At 41.3% G+C, this 25,396-nt stretch overlaps 1 protein-coding gene across 1 annotated transcript in view; it reads right to left on the reverse strand.

Annotated features, from left to right (window-relative positions):
• IGFBP2 (insulin like growth factor binding protein 2) overlaps positions 1–8,295 on the reverse strand; it is an 86,446-nt gene extending 78,151 nt beyond the window's left edge. Inside the window, exon 1 of the mRNA XM_060773950.2 lies at positions 7,707–8,295. Within this exon, the coding sequence (XP_060629933.2) occupies positions 7,707–8,163 (457 nt within the window). The 5' untranslated portion in view covers positions 8,164–8,295. The remainder of the gene's footprint in view (positions 1–7,706) is intronic.
• Positions 8,296–25,396: the final 17,101 nt, after the last annotated feature.

Raw genomic sequence — 25,396 nt, forward strand, 5'->3', positions numbered from 1 at the left:
TATATGATGTAAAGGCACTGAATGTTTGCCTATGTAAGTAAATGCTGTAATCCACCCTAAGGGAGAAGCGTGGAATATAAATAAAGTGTATCATCATCATCATCATCATCATCATCATCATCATCACCATCATCATCACCATCATCATCATCATCATCATTTGGAAGTCCCTGAACAGACTCAGAAGTGGAATGGGCAGATCAAATGACAACCTGGCAAAATGGCACTACCTAAAAAAATCCCACACCTTGTGTGACTGTGGAGAAGAACAGACAACTCCGCATCTGTATGCTTGGCCACTATGCCTTGCCTCATGTACAGAGGAAGAATTGTTGGAGGCTACAGAAAATGCCATTGCTGTTGCCCATTTTTGGTCAAAAGATATTTAGCTGCCTGTGCTCCTATTTTTACCAGTTTATACTAATTTATACAATGCTTTTGATATGAAATAAAAAATAAAATTATTATTATTATTATTATTATTATTATTATTATTATTACTATTATTACACTTGGTTCGTTAATAATATCCACAGACTCTCTCTTTTTTGTTCCAACGTTCTCCCAAATACCCCTGGCCCTTTTTTACAATCAGTAACAGCATCCAGTCCTTGCTGCTGATTATTTGTATTTCTTTCTGTCTTAGGTTTTTTTCTAGCTTGGCAAGCTCCGATCTTTGTGGAAGATTAAACAATACTGAAACCCACAGCAGGAGAATTCTGTCTTATTCCTTGTTTCACTTGGGCAACCTTCCTGACTCTCGTCAGGGACAAACTTGCCAACCCCTTAATTTAGGAATTTAGGAATTGCACACAAGTTTTACATTCCAATCCCCAGTCAAGAGAAGGATCTCCCTCCCTTCCCCTCCTATGCAAATCACTACAATTCATGGAATTCACAGGAAGGACAATAAACCAACACCTGGTTCTGTAGCAGACAAGAACTGCTCATGCCCAAAATGTGTCAAATTCAAACTTATTTTGTCTAAGTTTCCAAGAATGAGTTTAAGCCACTTTCCCCGTACTCCCCATGCTTGGATTCCAAGATTGATTACTCTAATTCTCCATTTCTGCTTTTAATGGAAAACCTCCCATCATCCCACTCACACTTTTTTTTCAGGCAGCCAGCTGGAATGCAATATTGAATGAAGAACATTCAGTGAAGATAACTGCTTTTTTGTCTAGTGAAAACTTCATTTGCATTTAAGCAAACCTATTGCAGCTTTTAGAGCCATAGCACAACTTTATCAGGATGCTGTGCTCCCTTCCTCTAGAAGTCAATGGTTTAAAATATCACACTTCCACATTTATTGTTAAGTTAAAAGTAAATGTTTCCCCTGACATCGAGTCTAGTCATGTCTGATTCTGGGGGCTGGCGCTCATCTCAATTTTTAAGCTGAAGAGCCGGCATTGTTTGTAGACACCTCCAATGTCATGTGGCCAACATGATTGGATGGATTGCTGTTGCCTTCCCGCAGAAGCAGTACCTATTGATCTACTTATATTGGTATGTTTTCAAACTGCTAAGTTGGCAGAAGATGGGGCTAACAGCGGGAGCTCACCTTGTTCTCTGAATTTCAACCGCAAACCTTCCTGTCAGCAAGTTCAGCAGCTGAGCAGTTTAACTCGCTGTGCCACCGGGGGCATAATATTACTGTTATGCTCTGCATTTCCCTAGCTTTATTTCAAGAAACACACAGGCAATGCAACAAAAAGATCTGTTTGGTTTTGGTTAATGTATTATTAAGAGAATGACTACAAAAGAACTTAAAATTCAGACCAAGCACTTGATAAATGAAATTTCCTCATATGTAATTTCATTGAAAACACATGATATATATTTATCTTCTCATAATTGGCTAATTACACAAATTTGGCACTCCAAAAAGAGAATGGCTGGGGGAAAGAGTCCAGAAGCACTTTTCAATTTTATATATAAGGAACACTATTTCTTTATGGAATTGTATATACTGAGAATTGAGAATCTATAGAATTTATAGATTTGGGTATCCATGGGGGTCCTCAAACCAAACCCTGTGGATACAAGGGTACTACGTTTTCATTTTGTTTGAAGATTAAATGTTAAACCAATTATCCAATTGCTTAAACAAAGAGTAAGTCCCACTGAACACAGAACATACTTAGGAGCGTGCTGTGCATGACATAACTGTAGAAATAGAACAAAGTGAAACAATACACAATCAGCAACATGTAACGGAAACAGATGCGCTGAAGACATATTTGCCTCAAATACTTTGCATGTACGTTTATAATTTACATACACACCACTTTTAACAGAGTTTTTACTATAGCAGTTGAAACATGACAGATATGGACCTTCACATGCCATTCATCTCTGATTCTGCCAGAGTAACCTTTAACATCATTGTAACTACTTGCTCACACCAGGGAATTTTAGGTGGGACCTTCAAGGTGTTTAACCAGCAAATTGCAACATCTTATTGATACTGTAGACCAGTGTTTCTCAACCTGGGGGTTCACAAGAGGGTTTCAGGGGGGCCACCAAATACCATTAGAAAACATATATATAAGGAATCCCTTTGGCAGAGAAGGCTGAAGATATCTCCGCCTGTCTTTCTCTTCCTTTTAAGAAACGGCAAATCCTCCCATTAAAAGCCCTCCTCTGCTGTGATTGGCCAGCCTCTAGGTCAAGGGGAGGTCTGTTTCTGAGACTCCAAGCGGGGAGAGCAGGGATGCTTGGCGCATGACAGCCTGGTGTGCATGTGCAGGCGGGAAAAAGCATGTGAGGCTGGAGGGAGGCTCATGTCAGTGAGTCCCTTCAAGACATGGGGGTTCTGTGTGGGAAGTCTGGTCCAATTTTTTTGTTGGTGGGGTTCATTATGCTCTGATTATAGGTGAACTATAGATCCTAGCAACGATAACTCCCAAATGTCAAGATCTATTTTCCCCAAACTCCACTAGTGTTCACATTTCAGCATATTGAATTTTCATGCAAAGTTTGGTCCAGATCTATCATTATTTGAGTCCACAGTGCTGTCTGGATGTAGGTGAACTACAACTCCAAAACTCAAGGTCAATGCCTGCCAAACCCTTCCAGTATTTTCTGTTGGTCATGGGAGTTCTGTGTGCCAGGTTTGGTTCAATTCCATCATTGGTGGAGTTCAGAATGCTCTTTGATTGTAAATTAACTATAAATTCCAGCAACTACAACTCCCAAATCACCCCCCCCCCAACTCCACCAGTATTCAAATTTGGGCATATTGGGTATTTGTGCCAAATTTGGTCCAGTGAATGAAAATACATCCTGCATGTCAGATATTTACATTACGATTCATAACAATTGCAAAATTACAGTTATGAAGTAGCAACAAAAATAATTTTATGGATGGGGGTCACCATAACACGTGGAAGTGTATTAAGTGGTCACAGTGTTAGGCAGGTTGCGAAATACTGCTGTAGACTTAGCTGCCTGGGGAGAAGACCTAGGTGACCAAAGAGATGGGGACTTATAAGGTGTAACTTGCAATTACTTTGCACTTCGTGTGGCAATTGTGTTTGGTCCTGGTATGTCACACTGCATTACACTGTCTACAGGAAATATTGAAATGGCAGAAAGTGTCCTTAAACATGCTTAAATAGGAATTAGGACATCATGAGTAGTCATCTTCTTCAGCATGTCTTCAGCATGTACTGCACATTTAAGGATGTTCATCTATATGCATAAATCCTGTGCATTCCACATTGGAGTCAAACCACTGCATTCACAGGTAACATGAAGTATGAACCACTCTTAGTATCCTAGCACATCCAGCTAGCAACAGATGAAGAAGCAAATATATTAATCTGATAGAGTATAAAAAAGGAAAGAACAAGTGGTCTCAATGCTCTTTTAAAACTCACCAGTTCCTTTCAGCTGAAGTTTTTGTGTTTGGTTGGCAGAACCAAGAACTGCATAACCTCAGACTGCACGTGAAGAGATGCTTATTTAAATGCTCCTACTGCTTCCTGTTCTCCTCATGACACAGCCACACACACTTGTTCCCAGAGAGAAGTCTCACATAGTCTTTTCCCTGCAGGACTCAATTATTATATACACAAGCATTTTTGAATAGAAGACTGAAATGCAAGGTGTGTGTCTGTGTGTATACACACAGACACAGACACAGACACACATACACCTTGTTTTTTCTATTGTGTCAGAAGCAACTTGAGAAACTGCAAGTCGCTTCTGATGTGAGAGAATTGGTCATCTCCAGAAACATTGCCCAGGTGATACCTGGATGTTTTATCATCCTGTGGGAGGCTTCTCTCATGTCCCCACATGAGAAGCTGAAGCTGACAGATGGGAACTCATCCCATCTTGAGGATTAGAACTGCTGACCTTCAGGTCAGCAGTTTAGCTGGCACAAGAATTTAACTCATTGCGTGACTGCAATGTAATCCAACATTGCAGTGGCAATGTCAACTTGGAATGTCCTCACCTCAACTACTATTTTATTTATTTGATGTCATTGTTTTGTTATATGTACTTTTGTTTTATTGTAACTTGGCCTCATGTTAGCCTCCCTGAGTCCCTTCGGGGAGATGGTAGCGGGGTATAAATAAAGATGATGATATAGATTCTGGTTTAGTTTTCTCAAGCCTTGGTTCCAGGCAAGGTGATGATGCCAATAAGGAGCACAGCGATAGAAGCTGGTCCACTCCTTGTAGCCCAAGCTCCATACAGGGTTTCAAAATGGGTTACAATTAGCTTTCCATGAATGAAAGTAGAACTCCTGTTTTCAGACTGTGTATTTATATATGTGTGTGTATGTGAGTAAGTGTCTCCTGCTCACTAAAGCCACCATCTGAATTTAAGGGGACAGAAGACATTGGCTGCTAGGACACAGAAGGCATAGCCAACAAGCAGAGATCCTATCCTATTCCTCTGGCCACCTGTCCCTCTTGAGATTTACCTCTTCCACAAGGTTGGAGACTTGGCTAACAAGATATAACTATCCCTATCCAATGAGGTCGTGGTCAGGGCAGAAATCCAGGTTCTTACTCAGAAGAATGAACAGAGCGATCAAATGATATAGAGTTGGTTTGGAAGTAATGTGAAGTAATACATACTGAGTGACAGTGTACTTTAATGCTTTGGGTGTTAGATTATGACTCTGGAAGATCAGGGTTTGAATCCTTAAGCCATGGACACCCACGAGTGTTGGATCTACACTGCCCTATAATCTAGTTCTAGAATGTGAATTCGCTGCATTGAACTGGATTATAGGGCAGTGTGGTTGCAGCCTGGATGACCTTGGGCGAATCACATTCTCTGAGACCGAGGAAACCCTGTTGATAGGGTTGCTAGAAAAACAGGCATGCCATGAAAACACATAGCATCAGCAACACAGACTACTATCTAAAAAGTGGGGATTTCCCTCTAAAAACGACTAGTTCCAACACCCAAACATACTTATCTGCAACTCCCATGCCCCATCTCCACAGATCCGGATCTAACACTATAGTACAAGGATATCCTCATTCACTTCTGATACCTCAGAGGTAATCTCCCTTACTCTGAGATGTGCCTAGTCACAACTGAACTCTGCCTTGCAGGGAAGCACTGCTCCCCTCACACACTAGAGTTTTCCTCCTTTCTCCTTTTTAGTCATCCCGTCACCCCTGCCAGCTTCACTCAGCAATCACTTCTCCCTACTTCTTACTCTTACACCTTGCCAATTCTAGACATTAAATAGACCAGGACCTCTATTTCCCACTCATCAGTGACTTATAGTCTGTTGTCTTCTTTCTGAAATTCTTCCTTTCTTGATCTCACCTCAGTCTCACCTCCCTCCCTTCATACAAAGAGTTGGGGGAAAGGGGGAGCTTTCTCTGTCTTCTTTTCTCTCTCTTCTTTTTGATCAAAACTCCGAGAATCCTCACTGACTATGATGGCTGGGGGTTCCTGGAGAGAGAGCGCCATCCATCCATCTATTTATCTGTCTATCTATCTATTGGTCTATCTATCTATGGGACTATATACCTATCAGTCTATCTATCTATAGGGCTATCTATTTATTGGATTATCTATTGGTCTATCTCTCTCTCTATTGGACTATCTATCGGTCTATCTAACTATTTATCGGACTATCTATCTATTTATCTATCTGACTATCTACCTGTCAGTCTATCTATCTATGGGACTATTTATCTATTGGGCTATCTATTGGTCTATCTAACTATGGGACTATCTATCAATTTTTGGATTATCTATTGGTCTATCTCTCTATTGGACTATATCGGTCTATTTAACTATCTATTGGACTATCTATCTATCTATCTGACTATCTACCTATCAGTCTATATATCTATGGGACTATCTATCTATTGGTCTGTCTATCCATCTATTGAACTATCTATCAGTCTGTCATCTATCTATCAGACTCTATCTATCTATCTATCTATCTATCTATGGGACTATTTATCTAGCTATCAGTCTATCTATCAGACTATCTATCTACTGGACTATCTATCTGTTTATCTATCTGACTATCTACCTATCAGTCTGTCTATCTATGGGACTATTTATCTATTGGACTATCTATTGGTCTATCTATCTATGAGACTATCTATCTACTTATTGGATTATCTATCGGTCTATCTCTCTATTGGACTATATTGGTCTATTTAACTATCTATTGGACTATCTATCTATCTATCTATCTGACTATCTACCTATCTGTCTATATATCTATGGGACTATCTATCTATTGGTCTATCTATCCATCTATTGAACTATCTATCAGTCTATCTATCAGACTCTATCTATCTATCTATCTATCTATCTATCTATGGGACTATTTATCTAGCTATCAGTCTATCTATCGGACTATCTATCTACTGGACTACCTATCTGTTTATCTATCAGGCTATCTACATATCCGATTATCTATCTATCAGTCTACCTATCAGACTATCTATCTCTCTATCTATCTATGGGACTATCTATTGGTCTATCTATCAGACTATCTATCGGTCTATCTATCTATCTATCTATCTATCTATCTATCTATTGGTCTATCCATCGGTCTATCTCTCTATTGGTCTATTTAACCAACCATCCACCCACAGATCCATCCCAAGAATATGATATATTATATGATATATGTATATCCTCATCTGCCGGTTTTCCTTCCCTCTCTGCACCCGCTAAAAGCTTCTCCCTGCTTCCAGGTGCCACCCATCTAAGGCGTGCCTCCGTTTGCCCAGGGGTCTGCACTGGAGGGAGACCACGCAACGCCTCCTCCTCCTCCTCCTCCTCAGCCGAGACGTCGGAGGCCGGCAAGCTCCGCACCGCTCGCCTTCGCCACGAGCACGCCCCAAGCGCTCCCTCTGCTGAGGGCCGGCCTCGCCTCCCAGCCCTAAGAAAGGGAAGCTCTGGCAGAGCGAGTCCGTCAATCACAGGGAAAAGATTGATCTTATGCCCCCCACCCCACCCCACCCCACCCCCTGCGATTCCAGCGCAGCAAGCATTCTTTGGGCGTAGAAACATAGGTTTAGGGACGCACTCTGCGTAGGCTCAGGAACCCCATGGGGGCTACAAAGGGAGTATGCTGAGTTCTTCCTAGAAGACATCGTGGTCGCCCTGGGCTTCTAAGAATGCAAGCCACTGCCTTCTCCTTGGCCTGCGGAGAAGCCCTCTGTGCATGCTCAGGAACGCATGTGCCGGTGCGGCTCACTCACCTGTCCCGTCGTATGCAGCGGCGGCGGCGGCGGCGGGGTCCCCTCCTCCTCCTCCTCCTCCTGCTGCTGCTGCTGTTCCGGCGGCGGTGGCAGGTCCCCCGGCTGCCGGTGGGGTTGTCCCTCCGCCCACCCGCGCGCAGGTGCCCTGTCCCTGGACGAGGGCCTGGAGGGGCAGCTCGGCGCCGGGCCGCGGGTAGCAGCGGAGCCCGGCGGCGCAGCGAGGCGTGTAGACGCCGCAGGGCTCTCCTTCGAGGCGGGCGCAGAGGGCGCAGCAGCCGCAGCCGGGCTCGCGGACCAGCTCGGGGCAGAGCGCCGTCGGGGCGGCGGGCGCCTTGGGGCAAGCGGCCAGGCGCTCGGCGCTGCAAGGCGGGCAGCGGAACAGCACCTCGGGCAGCGCCAGACCCGACGGCGCCCGCAGCAGAGCCGCCAGCAGCAGCCAGCCCCGCAGCCCGGCCATCCTGCAAGAGAAGGAGCGAACCAGAGCGCCAGGCACACACACACAGAGCGAGCACCCCACCGACGGACGCACGCACGGACGGGCAGGTGCTGCTGCTACTGCTGCTCCTGCGGCGGCGGCGGGAAGGCGAGAGCAAGGCGCCGCGGGGTCCTAACACCGCCCGGTTCCCCGCCTCCTACGCTCCTGCGTTGCAAGGGCGGGGCGCGAAAGCTCCTGCCCGCTTTGGCTCCATCCATCGCAGGGGTCCCTCGGACGGTTGCAAAGGGCGGCGGGCATCGTTTGGAAAAAAAAAATGGAACAATTTCCTATGCACACTGCACATATCTTATTGGTAGTGAGGGGAGGAAAAAAAACCATGACAATATTTAAAATGAAGTATAATTTTACCTGACATGAATCAATATTTCAATGGGAAGTGTGGGTCTGAGTTGCTGTGGGGGCTCTTCCACACATCCCAGAGTATCAAGATATGTTTAGAACTGACTTACCTGAATCCACACTGCCATATATTCCAGTTCAAAGCAGATATTGTGGGATTGTTTGCCTTGATAAACTGGGGGCCCTCCCACACAGCCCTATATCCCAGAATATCCCACAAGATGTGTTTAGAACTGACTTACCTGAATCCACACTACCATATATTCCAGTTCAAAACAGATATTGTAGGACATTCTGCCTTGATATTCTGGGATATAGGGCTGTGTGGAAGGGTCCCCAGAATATCAAGGGAGAAAATCCCACAATATCTCTTTTGAACTGACTTACCCGAATCCACATTGCCATATATTCCAGTTCAAAGCAGATATTGTGGGATTGTCTGCCTTGATAAACCAGGGGCCCTTCCACACAGCCATATATCTCAGAATATCAAGGCAGAAAATCCCACAATATCTGTTTTGAACTGACTTATCTAAGTCCACACTGCCATATATTTCAGTTCAAAGCAGATATTGTGGGACATTCTGCCTTGATATTCTGGAATATAGGGCTGTGTGGAAGGGTCCCCAGAATATCAAGGCAGATTGTCCCACAATATCACTTTTGAACTGACTTATCTAAGTCCACATTGCCGTATATTTCAGTTCAGAGCAGATCTTGTGGGATTTTCTGCCTTGATATTCTGGGATACAGGGCTGTGTGGAAGGGCCCCCAGAATATCAAGGCAGAAAATCCCACAATTTTTAACTGACATGAATCAGTATTTCAATGGGAAGTGTGGGTCTGCTTTTGACTGATGAGCTTGTCAAGTTAATTAGGATTGTTGCTGTTGTGTGCCTTCAGGCTTAGGATGACCCTGAGTCAGAGCAGGGGCCGTGGAGGGCTGCATCCTTAGTTTGGGGACCCCTGATCTACCCTGTAGAACAGTGTTTCTCAACCTTCCTAATGCCGCAGCCCCTTAATACAGTTTCCCATGTTGTGGTGACCCCCAACCAGAAAATTATTTTTGTTGTTACTTCTTAACTGTAACTTTGCTACTGTTGTGAATTGTAATGTAAATATCAGATATGCAGGATGGATTTTCATTCACTTGACCAAATTTGACAGATATACCCAATACATACAAATTTGAATACTGGTGGGGTTGGGGGAGGGTTGATTTTGTCATTAGAGAGTTGTAGTTGTTGGGATTTATAGTTCATATACAATCAACAAGCATTCTGAACACTACCAATGATGGAATTGAACCAAACCTGGCACACAGAACTCCCATGACCAACAGAAAATACTGGGAGGGCTTGATGGGCATTGACCTTGAGTTTTGGAGTTGTAGTTCACCTACATCCAGACAGCACTATGGACTCAAACAATGATAGATCTGGACCAAACTTGGCACAAATACTCAATATGCCCAAATGTGGTGTTTGGAGATTGGCTGAAAGGCCAGCCAATCACAGCAGAAGAGGGCTTTTGGTGGGAGGACTAGCCATCTGTTTCCAAAAAGGAAGAGGACAGGCAGAGAGATCTTCATCCTTCTTTGCCAAAAGGGTTCCTAAGACCATCAGAAATATATGTTTTTTTAATGGTCTTTGGTGACCTCTCCAAAACTCCCTCAAACCTCCCCAGGGGGCCTGACTCCCAGGTTGAGAAGCACTGCTGCAGGACTAAGGAAAAGGAAAGGGCCTGAGGCTGATAGGAACGGCAAGGGTCAAAGTCCAAAACACCTGGAGGGCCGAAGTACACCCTGCCTGGTGTAGAATGAAGGCAGGTTGACCCCACTGCAACTGCCATAGCTCAATGCAACTTATAGTTGTAGTTTTACAAGATATTGAGCCTTCTCTGCTGAAGAGGGCTAAGCCTTCTGTGAATCACAGCTCCCAAATCCCTTAACATTGAGTCCTGGCACTATAGAATGAAGGCAGGTTGACCCCACTTCAGTATTATGGCTCAAAGCAATGAGACACCGTAGTTTGGTGAGGAACAAGCACTCTATGGCAGAGAACATAATGAACAATAATTAACACTATTTCTTTGCAGTTTAGGGCTGCTTTGCCCACATTTTAAGACTGATATGGGAGCAATTCCTATAGGTATAAGAGCTACTCGGACAACGAGGGGTCACCTAATATATAATATGACTCTTCATGATTCGCTAAAAAAAGTTTAACCCCCCCCCCCCCCCAAATATTTTCTGGTTATAGCTATGTTTACAATAAAGCAAAGCAGAGCAATCCTAATCACCTAACTGTAAGGAGAGAGTGTTGGATATGGCAGAGTCACTTCTGGTCTTGGGCCCTGAGATAAAAGTGGGATCATCATCATCATCATCATCATCATCATCATCACCATCATCATCATCTCCACCAGTAGAAAGGATGTTGTGTTTGCTCTCCTAACCCAATGACACCCATGGAAAGCTCCATAGATGTTCTGCCAGTGGCATTCCTGTTAATATTAAACTCTGAGGTGGGGCATTCTGGGCAGACAGAACAAGGATCACCTGGCTCTCAGGTCCCCGCTCAGCCTTCTTTTCTCCAAGCTAAACATACTCAGCTGCCTGAGCCACTCGTCATAGGTCTTTAGCTTCCAGACCTTTGACCAATTTGATTGCACTCCTCTGGACACATTCCAGCTTCTCAATATCTTTCTTGAAGTCCTCCTAATGCAAGGCCAGTATGATGTTTTGCGTTATTGTGCGGAGGACAGCTGTTGCTTGTATATCTTGCCCTGCATTTTTGTGCCTCGTCAGCCTGTAAGGTCTTGGCGTGGTGTAAATAGGACTGCACTTTCTGTTCTGTATACTTCATCAGGCTTCCACTGTCTTGAAATAATCAAGTCTAAGTAAGGACTGTCTCTGAATGACTCAGAAGTTCAGTACGTGCTGCACGCAAATGAACTCATCAAACAAGCAACAATGTGAATGATGAGAAAGAGGTTTGCAGCTTCTCAAAGGCCTTTTGCAGGAAGTGGGCACTTCAGGCAAACCTTACAAATCCCACAATCTCAAATTTCCAATAATAATATCAAAATCAAACAAAGAACATAAAGATACCCACCTACCCAGTCTCAAACCAGAAAATGCCCTAAAATATTGGGGCATTGTGCAAAATGCATCATATTACTGATGATCTGTTAAATCTCTACAGGAGATAGTGTTTTTTGTTTTTTTTAAAAAAGGAAGCATCTAATGCAGTGGTTCCCAAACTTTTTTTTGACCAGGAACCACTCTGACCAGGGACCACTCTTCAACATTAGTACCAATAGGGGTACAAATCAGTTTTTGGTCAACTTTAGATTCACTTTGGTTATTTGGGGTACTGACTCAGAAAATTGCATTAGATAGACCACATCAGCTCTAGTTTCTGATGCAGAACATATGCCATCCAGTAGTCACCATCTGCTCTCCCACAGAAAACCCTATTTAATAATCTAGAGCTGATGTGGTAGTAGTAATCTTTCGTGGGGAGTCAGCTTCTCCCCTCCCAACATCCCCGTTGCCTTGGCACTATAAGAGGATTTTACGAGAGTAGTCGTTCTCGTTGCTGTGTGGTTTTGAGGCAATGGTGTAAAAATGGTGACCATATTTTGATTCTTGTCGGCCACGGATGGTCCATGAACCACAGGTTGGGAACCACTGCTCTAATGAATAAAGCTACTTCTAATTATACCTGTTCCTTTAACTGGTATAAATTGTGGCTTGCAGACCTCCTTTAACAGTATAACACTTTCTCCACATCTAGTTAGAAGTCAATCTCATTTAATTCAGATTAGAAAGAGGACTGCAGCTATAAAATCTTACAGAGGTTTATGCATGCCACACAAGTTAATTCTGTAGTCGGTTGAAAGTTTCCTCCTGAAAGGGAAATAGACACAGTAAATAATATTTGCTTCTTTCAGTGCTTCAGTTCTTGGTAACATATCAATCAATGCCACCAAAGAACTCTCTGTTGTTAATTGAAATGTGAATACAACCCTTGCCTATATATTATAGTGAATTGAGTTCAATTATCTTTACACTAGTGAACAAAAAGAAAGGAAGAGGCAGCAGCAAAACCTTAGGAGACAAATATTACCTCTGTTGTTTGCAAATTCTGGCATGTTATCTGGTACTTTGTGACTGAGTAAGCATTGCCATTTGCCTGTGTTTCATGCCTCTCCACAAACTCATTATGTGGAACATCTTAAATCAGCAGGTTTCCATTAGGAATGGAGAAAGTGCAGCTTGCAAATGATTATCTGGACAATCTTTTGCCAGTCCCAAGCCCTCTGATGCCTATATCCAATCCCCAGCATATCTGAATATATGTGCAAAACTTTCTCCAAATTAGTAAAGCAACTGGCAAAAACCTAATTCTGTGAAAAAAAAAGTTCAAAAATAGCCAGGGCAGCTGACTGTGGGGGTAAAATAGGCACTTACATCCTTCAGAATTGCCCATCCTTGGTCTAGTTAGTTATCCCACTATGTTGTACAACCAAGCCCCTAACACCATTAGCATAAGAGCTTTGTCAATTTTATTTGAGTCTGTCATTAGAAGAATGGCTTTCCAGAGGCCATCCTGCAGTGTGTACATGCACCAGTTTCTCAGGACATGTTGTCAATTGTACTGGAAAGGGAAACAAGCAAAAAGCTAAGAAATATTGAATTAGCTGGAATGGAAAAAAATTAAAGAGGAAATATCAGTGTTAATCCAGCAATAACAATTATATGAAGCGACCGATACACTTTGGCAGAGCCTTCCAAACATTTCATGTTGGTAACACATTTTTCAGCCATGCATAATTTTGCAACACGGTAATTCAATTTTACTAGCAAACCGTAGGTTAAACTAACCTCTTATAAGAGATACAGCCATATACATAAACTGTAATAATGAAATGTATGGAGACACAACATAGCTCATGCAAACCTTTGATTTAGATTTGTAAAAAATATATGCTTTATTAAGAGCCCCCTGGTGGCACAGTGGGTTAAACCACCAAGCTGCTGAACATGCAGCTCCTGCTGTTAGGCCCAGCTTCTGCCAACCTAGCAGTTTGAAAACGACAAAAAGGTAATGGCACTCAATTCAGTCATTCTGGCCACATGACCTTGGATGTGTCTATAGACAACACTGGCTCTTTGGCTTAGAAATTGAAATGAGCACCACCTTCCAGAGTTGGACACAACTACACTTAATATGAGGGAAAATCTTTACTTTTTATATGCTTTATTGCTTATTTCACATAGACTTAAAGGTTTGTTCTTATATTCATGCGACACACCTATATGCTGTAGCTGACACACTAAAACGTCGCAACACAGTTGGAAAGCTCTGCATTATGGATTTGCTTCCTTCTTGGAATGCCCTTGTGTGATCTCAAAATTTTAGTTTTCAAGGACAGCAACTAAATAAAGGGATATTTAGCATTAATATGTTTATTGACAGAGGAAAGAACTCAAAGCTGTGGAACACACATGAAATGTAAGATATTTTGATTTTGGTCACTGAAATCCCACTGAGCTTCTCGGGCTTGTCCCCTTGTAAGTCGCCCTGAGTCCCTTCGGGGAGATGGAGATGGTATAAAACAAAGTTGTTGTTGTTAGTATTATTATTGTTATTATTATTATTATTATTATTATTATTATTATTATTATTATTTATTCTAGGCCAGGGGTCCTCAAACATTTTAAACAGAGGGCCAGGTCACAGTCCCTCAAACTGTTGGAGGGCCAGATTATAATTTGAAAAAAAATGAATGAATTCCTATGCACACTGCACATATTTTATTTTCAGTGCAACCCCTCTAAAAACAATACAATAATTAAAATGAAGAACAATTTAAACAAATATAAACTTATTAGTATTTCAATAGAAAGTGTGGACCTGATTGTTGTTGTTGTGTGCTTTCAAGTCATTTCAGACTTGGGTTGACCCTGAGTGAGGGCTGGGTAAATGCCCTTGGGGGGTCGCATCTGGCCCCCGGGCCTTAGTTTGAGTACCCCTGTCCTAGGCAATACTGAACAGAAAAAACAGCAAATGGAGAAAAGGTTATATTGTTCTCTTTCAAAACACTTTCAATAAGGCTGTTGTTACTTAGGTCTGTGCAGTTCTTAACACTGCCAGCATACAGATGCAGAAAGTGTAGAATAAGTGCAGAAAGGCATTTATTAGTTTAATCATTTTCAGCAAGAATAAAACAAAATGAGCACAATCATAACCACTGAGATCAGGAGTTGACACTTAACATTACTGCCTTAAATTCAGAGACTTAACATTTATCTCCAAACAGGAAATTCTATTGTAACATTTGAAACTTCTGAGAATTCAGAATCTGAGAGGTTGCTGACTTGACTTTGAAGCAGTCTGCACCACCAGTGCAAACGTCATTTGCACTCTCAAGCACAAGTCTTTGGCACAAAATTGTTTTGTCATTGAGATCTTTTGCCCAAGATATGATGTACCAGCTTCTGTATCTCCTCATACATAATGCCATGGTGGGAAACATAAGAACAATTAAACCTAACGCTGAACATAAAGCCAACATTAAAACCCCTCAAATGTTTTTGGCATGGGCAGATAAAATGAAAGAACAGTAGATCCCATTTTATGAGAAATGATAGCTACAGATAGTACAATTATTTTGGCACTACTATTCTTTGATGTAAAGACCTTGTAGCTTCCTGATGAACTGAGATTTTTAAGCTCTTTCCCTTTGTGTTGATGCTTCAAATCACCTTAAGAAGCACTAGAGTCTTAGATGTGAATCCTTATTAATTCTGTCACCTGACCAAAGAAACTGCAATGCCAGTCCATGTATGTTTTATTGGAAATTAATTCCACTGATTTCCTTAGGACCTACTAGCTAGCAAGTTTGATTACAGACTGATAATGCGATCTTTTGCTTGTTTATTGAGAAGAAGATCCTCACTAAATTCAATAGGATTTTTCTTATTAGGCATGTGCTATCCATAAAAAATAGTTTTAAAGTACTTACAAAACTAGGGGGTGCTGGTGCTGCATCTCTGAAGTGTTTCTAATGTTTCGGAGGTGAAAATTTTGGAACCCTCACTTTACCCATCAAGTTACATCAAGTTTTGCTTATGCATGGATTTTTGGCAATTTTTCAGTTTTTATAAACAGCATTTTTTTAAAAAACAATAACCATCTACTTGAATTTTATATACAATGCACAAAATAACCAGGGTATCAATCCCCAGAAGTTTCAGAAAGATTCACACAGCTACAGATTTTTGGGGATTTTTAAGTTTAGACCAAAACAATTTATCCCCCCAAAAGTGACCACAGCAATCCCCTGGAATATCCATCTGTCTTTATGACACACAACCACAGAATTACAACTTAGCACAGATTTATACTATTACTTACTTACTTTAGTACTCTTTGCAGATGCAATAATTTATTTGTGTGGTTGGGTGGCTTTCCCCCACAGTGCCGTCCTTATGGTGATGGTCCAAAGGAAAAGGAATTATTTTGAAAGGACTTTATGGTCTCTTGGCTTTGCCAGAGTTCCTTAATGCTTGCTTACTGGGTCCTTCAGCCCTCATTTGGGTCCTGAGCAGAATTGCATTCTGAGAAATGTAGTTTATGGCAGGGCCTTTTGCATTACCCGCCATTGGGGGCCTCGCTTTCCAAACTACATTTAAGATGGGTGTGTTCTCAATCTCCATTAAGTTTAGTCACACCCACATCATTTTCCTTATGACGATGATGGGGTAAAAAGAATTGGTTTTTAAGCACTTTATGTTCTCTTGGCTTTACCAAAGTTGTGTGAATTTTAACAGCATTACAGCTACTTATGAAGGAATTAAAACTTAAGAACTGAAGCAATGATAAGATTCAATATCTTAATGTTTTGTCTGCACTGCATATGAGCATCAGAATATGTGTTGTAAGTATAAAACATATGATTTACTTCCAAGTAATGAACACTTCCTATTCATTTGCACACCTGTCCTAGCTATGTGCAGGATTGGCAGTCAAATCTAATTGAATCCAATGGGACTGCTCACTGTAGATATACATAATACTGTAACATTCAATTGTTGTGTGTCTCCAAGTCATTTTTGACTTATGGTGACTCCAGTACAAACCTATCATGGAGTTTTCTTGGCAACATTTATTCAGAGGAGTGTGTCTTTGCCACCTTCTGAGGCTGTGAGAATGTGACTCTTAAAGATCACCCAGTGGGTTCTCATGGCTGTGTAGGGATTTGAGTGTGTATCCATAACACAAATGTAGTAAATAGTAGTTTGTGTGATAAAGTTCTTAGTGCCGATTTTCAAGCAGACATGGGAATTTAAGACAGCCAAACATGGAAGGAGTGTGTTGCAAATAATGGTGCCAGATTTTAATCTGCACTTTGGAGAGCTCCTTTAAAATTCCAACTCAAACCTAGAGCAGAATGATTGCCTCATTGACATATAGGAGTCAAGAGCTTTCACTGGTAAGTAACACATTTATACAAAATGCCAACAAAACATAAAGGAACAATACCTGTACACAAAATGAGAAAATTCTTAAACTTCAACAAGCAATGTCATTAAATATACAATGTAACTGACACATTACATAAACAATGTAACTGAAGCATTATGAAAATAAATGTAATCTACACAATGTTGCAAAGGGAGCAAGTTTGTTAATTTAAAATAGTAATAGGGATTATAGTCATTTTGTTTGATTATCTCCCCGCATATGTTTTGTTGGTTTTTGTGCCTTTTTGAGACTCTCTTGTAGTTTTGTAGCATTAGAAGTAACAAGTTCACCCATAAGATAAGAGCCACAGTGGTGCAGTGGGTTAAACCCTTGTGCTGGCTGAACTGTTGATCTGAAAGTTAGCAGTTTGAATCTGTGAGATGGGGTGAGCTCCCATCTGTCAGCTCCAGTGCCCCATGAGGGGATATGAGAGAAGCCTCCCACAGGATGATTGCCTCATTGCATCACAGGATGATTGCATCTCCTGGGCAATGTTTCTGCAGATGGCCAATTCTCTCACACCAGAAGCGACTTGCAGTTTCTCAAGTCACTTTTGACATGATAAAAAACCCCCGTAAGATGCTACTTTGGAGGGTAAAATAAAATCCAATAATGCATAGACTTGGTAATTCTGTTCATGTTTTTAAGACCCTACTGAATAATGTTTATTCATGCAGAAGAAGAAAAGGAGGAGGGAGAGGGGGAGGGGGAGGAAGTGGTGATCATTACTTGTGATTGTTAAAACATTGCTTTTGTTTGAATCAAAACAAAGCAAATAATATTTATTTTTTTAAAAAAATATGTAGAAAGCACCATACTAGTCATTTATCATGCTTTAAATCTTAGAAAAACTTATGTTAAAACAGCAGCTATAGCAACAATCCATTCATTAAAAAATGTCTTAAAAATAACATTTCAAACCCTGAACAATACATGAGTATACTGTAGGTCAGAAGGAAAGCAACACTAACTGCTGCCCAACTGACCCACACCCTTATAAGTGATATGATGGAGATGGAAAGAGCATACTTTACTATTTTTCCCCAAGAGAAAAACCAGGGTTCCCAACTGTTGGGGAATTCCATCAGGAAGAATAATAGGCAGATAAAAATCTTGTGTAATTCTCACCCAGCATTCAAATGTCTCAAAGGGTCAAGGAAGAATTTCTTGTAGAAAAACATTATTATAGTTTTGTTGTTATGGTAAAAACCTATTTCCTGTACAAAATACCTGTCTTCTGCACAGATAAGACTTTTTCCTAGGCAGATAACTTTTTCTCTGCAGAAAATATATTTTTTTGTGCAAAAAGAATTTCCCCACTTTCTCATATGCTTTTCTGCGCAGAATGAATTCCTCCACAACATTTTGAGATGATCAAACATAAGAAGAATATTACAGTGGAAAAAATTATTTTCTCATGCAGCAACGAGAAAATTGGCATAATTGCTCATTGGCATAATTGCGCATAATGAAGAATTTACATTCTAAGGACATGATGACAGCAGAGGTGGGGAGGCAATTAGAGCTGGTGGTGGGTAGCAGTGCACCACAGAGGCATAAGCTGGCAATGCCTTTGGCCATACAGGGTTTGCCGTAATTCACTAGTGGCACGGGCCCCACAGTGAAGGTTCCGGAAACTTATTTAAATAAAAAATCATTACCAACAAATAAACAAATTACTCATGGCAGTAACTTGTTTCATTCCTCATTGAAAGAGTGCCATATTAATGATCTAAAACTTAATGAAATCCACCTAAAAATCCCAAAACACCCAAATGTAGGCCAGACAAAACTTTCAGATAAGCAGCTTACAATAGCCAGGTCTATTTTATTACTGTACTTCTTACTATTACAGTTTGAGTCTGTGTTCTCAGGAAATCTGAAACACTCTAAAACCCAACATTTGTTGCCATCAGCTTCCCACCTCAGACTTTGGGGAATTGAGGCTAGTCACATAACCAGGACCCACTGAGTTTTTCCTGATGGAGGAATGAGAAGGGGGGAAGACTGTTCCTGCACAGAAAAAAGCAGAATTCCAGACATTTTCATGTTCCCCACCATATACCACCATTGACTCTGGGTAGAACCAATGATGGTGCATGATGGGGTGGACACCCAGGAAATGTATCATAAACATGACAGTGGAGTGACCCTATTAGCCAATGTTGTTATCTAGTTCAGACTATATGAGAAAGACTGACCAGAAAGGCAGAAGGGAGGGGTTTCCTCTCCTTTTCCAGCAACTTTTTTTTAAAAAGCAGAAGGTCTGCTGACAGTCAGGAAAGTGTCTGGGATGTCTGGTATTTGCACTTCTATTGTGTAAGCAGAGTTTTCAGCATATTCTCTCCCTCTCACCCCCCCCCCCCCAAATCTGGAGTCCTTGAAGAAAAACAAATAGGTACTGAATGTGTGACCTAATTCATCACAATACGGAAAAAAATCCACTTAAAATCCAGTTTCGACCTTCTGCAGAATTCTGTGGTTTGAAGTTTACCAGCCTCACTAAAATACAAACCCCAGGATTCTTCAGGAGGCAGAAACCAGATTTTAAGTGGATTTTCCCCTCTAGTGTGATGAGGTAACAGAGCTCCCTTTTCCCCATGTATATTGAAATACAAGTATTCCAAAATAATAATTTAAAAAATCAAAAACCCAAAATTTCTGTAGTTCCAAGCATTTTGGATAAGGAAGACTAAACCCGTACTATACTTTTAATGCTACATTTTGGAGATTTGTGATGAAGTATTTGAAACCTACTTCAAAATACTGACTTATCAGATTTTCCGTTCTGTGGTACATGACAGACTAAAATTAAAACAAGAAAGACTTTGTTTTAAAATCACAACGAGATGACATTTGGATAGTATATAAAACCGCATTGAGTCACCTAATTAGGCTGAAAAATGCAGTATAGAAATAAAGTAAATAAAATAAATAAATATATAGCATAATAATGAAGAGCATTTCATTGTGATTAGTCCCTGAAATGTCTGAACAAATCAGTTTACATTTGATTTTTCATATCAGGGTCTTGTGCTATCTGCATGTAGTAGCACCCAATCAAAAGCTGCTGGCAGTGAAAATCTCTTCAAAACAATTGCAGTTCTCTCTCCACATTTGTAGTTTTGATTTCTGTGGATTTGATGGAAAATATCTCTTGCAATCTGTAGGTCTTCCAGTGTGGCTCTATGATCAGCTTCCTCCAGTCCTGTAGGGCAAATCTGCAGAACATACAGTCCATGAGCTGCATGTGAACCTCAAAGGATTTAATGTGGCCTGCAATGGCTGCCAGGCTGAGCTTATCCTGGGCAACAACATGACCACTGGCATCTGAGCAAGCTGTGGCACTGACACCAGCCCTCCTCCCTCTGGCTGGGACCAAGAGCAGGACCGAGGCTCTGGTGCCCAGACCCACCACAACTTCCTTTTCTGTGCCTTCAGTGGGGCTTCTCTCCAGCCACTATCCCCTCCTCCAACGCTGGCCTCAGAGGCCTTGCTGGGTTGATCCAGGGAGTAAGGACAGTTGGCTGGTTGGCTGCTCTGCTTGGTAACTCGGTCTCACTTGGGCAGCATGTGGAGTTGGAGTTTGCTTGCTCTGCTATTCTGGGGAATGAGCGCACTGAGCTGTAAGCAATACAAGTGATGGGGCAGGAAGAGAAGACTCTTGGAGGCAGCTTCCCTGGCAGCAGTGGAGAGTGCAGAGGAAACCCTACACTCAGGGCGTCATGGACAGGTTCCCCAAGAGCATTTTGCTTCTACACATGTATCATATTGTTATTTGCCTTGAAAGAATCTTGTTTACATACCTTGCAATGGTTCACAGATGAAGACCCAAACACATGGAGTGTGATCAAGATGACAAAAGTTATAATTGAGAAAGAACACACAAGTTGGGAGATGCTGCCAGATTGCTTTTTTCTGAGCTTATAGGGAAGAGCAAGATTTTGTTTCTTTCTGTCCTTTCCCCACTCCTAAATTAACTGAATATAAATGCTTAAGATTGCAGAAATTGAAGTAAGCTGAAGACAGAGGAGTTTATAGGACGAGGGGAGAGAAACAGGGACAACTTAAAAGCATCTAAAAGGGGGAGGGGGATTTGACAGAGGATTAATCACAACCGTCCCTGCCAGAATGGTTGATGGACATGTGTTCAGTGGCTGAATTATACTTGCCATTGTCTGGAAATACTTTCATTTTGTGTCCTTTTCAAACCATAATAAGGAAAGCAAAGTAGACAGATTCAGAGGACAAGTGTTGTATTTCTTCTACATAAAATGTAAAGCACACAAATGCTGGCCAAGAACATTTTCAAAAATCTGTTCCAGCCCTCTTCCTCTTCCACTCCTCTTCACCTTCCCCCCTTCCTCCGATTCCTTCTCCTAGGGCATTTCACAGAGGCCACAGTTCATGTGAGCAGCAGACTGCCATTTGTCCCAAGGGATGGTGATGGAGAGAATGGCTTTGCTGACAGATGTAGGCTTTAACAAGCAGGGCTCTGTTCTGAAGAGTTTAACCTCATCTAACTTGAGCTGTTTGTTGTCAGGGGTTTATTTTTATGGTAGAAAACACGGCATTGCCAAACAGATGTAGGCTTGTTCCTAGAAAGGGGGAGAAAAGCCATAACTGCAATTGCACCTCCCTGGAGGCATTCGGCCCTGCAATTGTCTGTAGAAAGGATCTCTTTCAAAGCCACACTTTCCCACAGACATCTACAGCTGATTGTTTTATGGCCCTTTCTGCTCTGTCAGCAAAGAATTAAGCAAAAATAATGGGCATGCTCAAGAGAGGATGCCAAGAACTCAAATCTTCCTTAAATTATTAAGAAATTGGAACAGGAATGTGTTCAGCTTTGCTACATTATTTTCTTTCCACCTGATATTTTGGAACAAGAGTAGGGATTACATCCTGCTTGTTTGACGCTGCCCTTGCCCCCTTTAATGTTTAGGCATATGTAGCAAAACCATGAGTGCCCCCCCCCCCCATAATGTCAGGAGTGACTCGAAAAACTGCGAGTCGCTTCTGGTGTGGGAGAATTGTGTCTGATGTTGCCCAGGGGACACCCAGATGTTTTTGATATTTTACCATCCTTATGGGAGGCTTCTCCCATGTCCCCACATGGAGAGCTGGAGCTGAGAGAGGGAGCTCAGCCATGCTCTCCCTGGATTCGAACCTGCGACTTATAAGTCTTCAGTGCTGCCAGCACAAGGGTTTAAGCCATTGTGCCACTGGGGGCTGCTCATGGGCCACCATGAGCTGTCAGGTATTTTTTCTACCTTTGTGGTGACATCTGTAAGAAGAGATGAGGAGGAGATTCAATGCGGGGTTGTCTTTTCCAGCAGCACTCTTATAGACACTCCGTCCTGCCCTTTGTTTTCAAAACACAAATATTTTGTGATTCCTCTTTCTTTCCCAGGGAAGGCTGATGCTTGCAGACATCAGGCTTCTCTGGGAAAGAAAGAGGAATCACAAAAGCTGCCCAAATCATGGAGTTTATGCACACCCAATAAATGTTAAATGTTATTACAGACTGTCGGGCAGAGAAGAAATAGACAATAAATCTAAAGTAGAGGCTTTTAGCCCTCTTTCTCCTTGTAGGCTGCTATTGGCATTTCCAGGCAATGGAGCGACATCCTTTCAAACAGCTGAAGGAGCTGAAAACTATGATAAACACCAGCAAAAGTTGGCTACTTGAAAATCCTATTGTTTTCACTCAGAATTATTTAAACATATTTCTCCAGGAATATTAATTACAGCTATAGTTCTAATGACATACAATATAGTGAGTCACTAATATATTTACCATTTTTTAAAATGTAAGTCCACATTTTCTCATTTCTTAATAGAAACTATAGTAATACAATAGTCCTGCTAATTGTGCATGTTCATTAAACATAGTTTCATTTATATACAAAGAGCTTTGACTACCACAGACGTGCTCTGGAGAACATAGGGCCCTTCCACACAGCCCTATATCCCAGAATATCAAAGCAGGAAATCCCACATTATCTGAGTGAGGACTCAGATAACCCAGTTCAAAGCAGATAATGTGAGATTTTCTGCCTTGATATTCTGGGATATAGGGCTGTGTAGAAGGGCCCATAGAAAATACGTTGAGAAGTTTTCATTTTAAGCCTCCAGCATGAGTTTATTGTCAATTTTTCCCAGAAGGGGAATTTATTACATATAACTTGTTATATTTAGCTAGCTTCTTCTAAGTTCTTGACCATATCTATTGGTGCTGACATATCTCAAATATTTTCAACTGTACCTTTACACACTGCACACACTGTGACACCCTGTTTCCCTGAAAATAGGCCCTAGCATGATTTTTCAGGATTTTTGAGGATGCTCAAACTATAAGTCCTACTTCAAAAATAAGCCCTATATGCAGTTCATAAACAAAGTCAATTTAGAATAATAAAACATCCCTTGAAAATAAACCCTAACACATATTTTGGAACAAAATTTTTCAGGGAAACAGGGTATCCCAGTAATTTCTATGGCTCTGACCAAGGATTTGCAGTTTTATGTGGGACTTTGAATTTTTTTGCTGGATGCTTCAATGGAGTACAGCACACAATTCTTCATACCTAACCAAGCTACAAATACAAAGGTTTAATAGGATGGAGCCAAAGTACTGGAAGTAAATGTCTGTAATTGTGCAATATAGGAAAGAATATGATAGGGATAGAAAAGGTTCAGAAAAACTAAAAAAAAAATGAGGCTTTTCTACACTGATCACAAAACCTGGACTCAGTTCTAATCTACAGCTGTCTGTCTCCATGATGTACAGGGACTTCTCGTGAGTATCTTGGATTTCCTACCCTCAACCCAATTTTGCTCTGCTTTAGGCAAAGCCAGGGGATATGGCAGTTTGGACAGCTGTACAAAGTCTTGTTTCAGCCCAAATCCCTGCGCAGACAGACATTTCTGCAGCAACCTATTCTCTTTGCTTATCAGTCTTTTTTTCTTGTTTTATTTTTTTCTCCTTTCCCTGCCATATTTGTCTTTTCTTCACATTTACCCCTCTTCAAAGCTCCAGTGAGGAGGATAATAAATAGATTAATCCCAAGTCCTTCATCATCCACATTCAAGGAACAGAGAAACAAAAGTTGGGTTGAATTTCTGCAGGTAGAGCCTGGATCATAGAATCATAGAGTAATAGACTAGCCCTTGGTGACACTGGGATCATGAGGTAAGAAAGCTTAGCTTCATGTCAATAACTAGAATCTTTAACACCCCAAAATCTTACAGGGGGCCCTGAGTTTCACTTCAGGCAATGTTCTATTTTTAAGCTTTTAACAAAATTTGAAAAAAAAAAACCCAAGTTTTTGTTGTAGGGGGAAGGTAGACTATCTGTTATAAGTTTGACAAACTCAGGCAAAAGTTAATCCAAGAAGTACAAAAGCAATATTTGTATACCCCAAAAAAGAGGATGTAAAGAAAAACCAATAGCTGAAATAGCTCATAAATGATGGTTTGTTCTCAATAAAATATGTATTTTTATACGGTTTTTCCTTTCACATCAATACCTTTAAAACAAGTTCCTGCTCAAACAATTTATGAAGCAGGCAATTTGTTCTCCAAATAGAAAGAAACTGATATTACACATGAGCCTGTGTTTCCCTGTTGCCTCGACTTACATGCCTTCTGGTGAAGAGCAATATGGTGAAATCTTTCCTCCCTCTCAAAAAAACCTAAAAAGAAGCATCTCACTTGCTTTTTGACCTGGTTTGGAATATCCCAAATGTTGGACTATTACTTTATTTATTTATTTATTTATTTATAGTATTTATATTCCACCCTTCTCACCCCGCAGAGGACTCAGGACAGATTACAATGCACATGGCAAACATTCAGTGCCATTTAGACATACAACATATATAGACAGACGCAGAGGCAATTTAACATTTTAACTTTTTCTGGCTTCGTGAGGGTATGCTCGGTTCTGGCCACAGGGGGAGCTGGCGCTTCACTATCCACTTGTGACACCGGGTCTTTTGATAGAGTACTTCCTCATTCTTCTGCACGCTACTAGAAGGTTTTATGGTGTTGTAAATTAGTTAAATTAATCTCCCCAGATAAAGCGGTACCTAAATTTCCTACTTGACAGATGCAACTATTTTTCAGGCTGCATAGGTTAACAGCAAGCTAGACTATTAATAGCCGGGAGCTTACTTTGACACAGGCTGGCTTTGAACTCATGACCTCTCAGTCAGTAGTGTAGTGATTTAATGCAGCTGACTACTAACTAGCTGTTGTATTAGGATGTTCTCTCTTTTGAAGACATTCTTCTTTACTTGTATTGTTCTTTGGAT

This window comes from Anolis sagrei, chromosome 1 (genome assembly GCF_037176765.1).
Source record: "Anolis sagrei isolate rAnoSag1 chromosome 1, rAnoSag1.mat, whole genome shotgun sequence".
Classification (NCBI taxonomy): Eukaryota; Metazoa; Chordata; class Lepidosauria; order Squamata; family Dactyloidae; genus Anolis; species Anolis sagrei.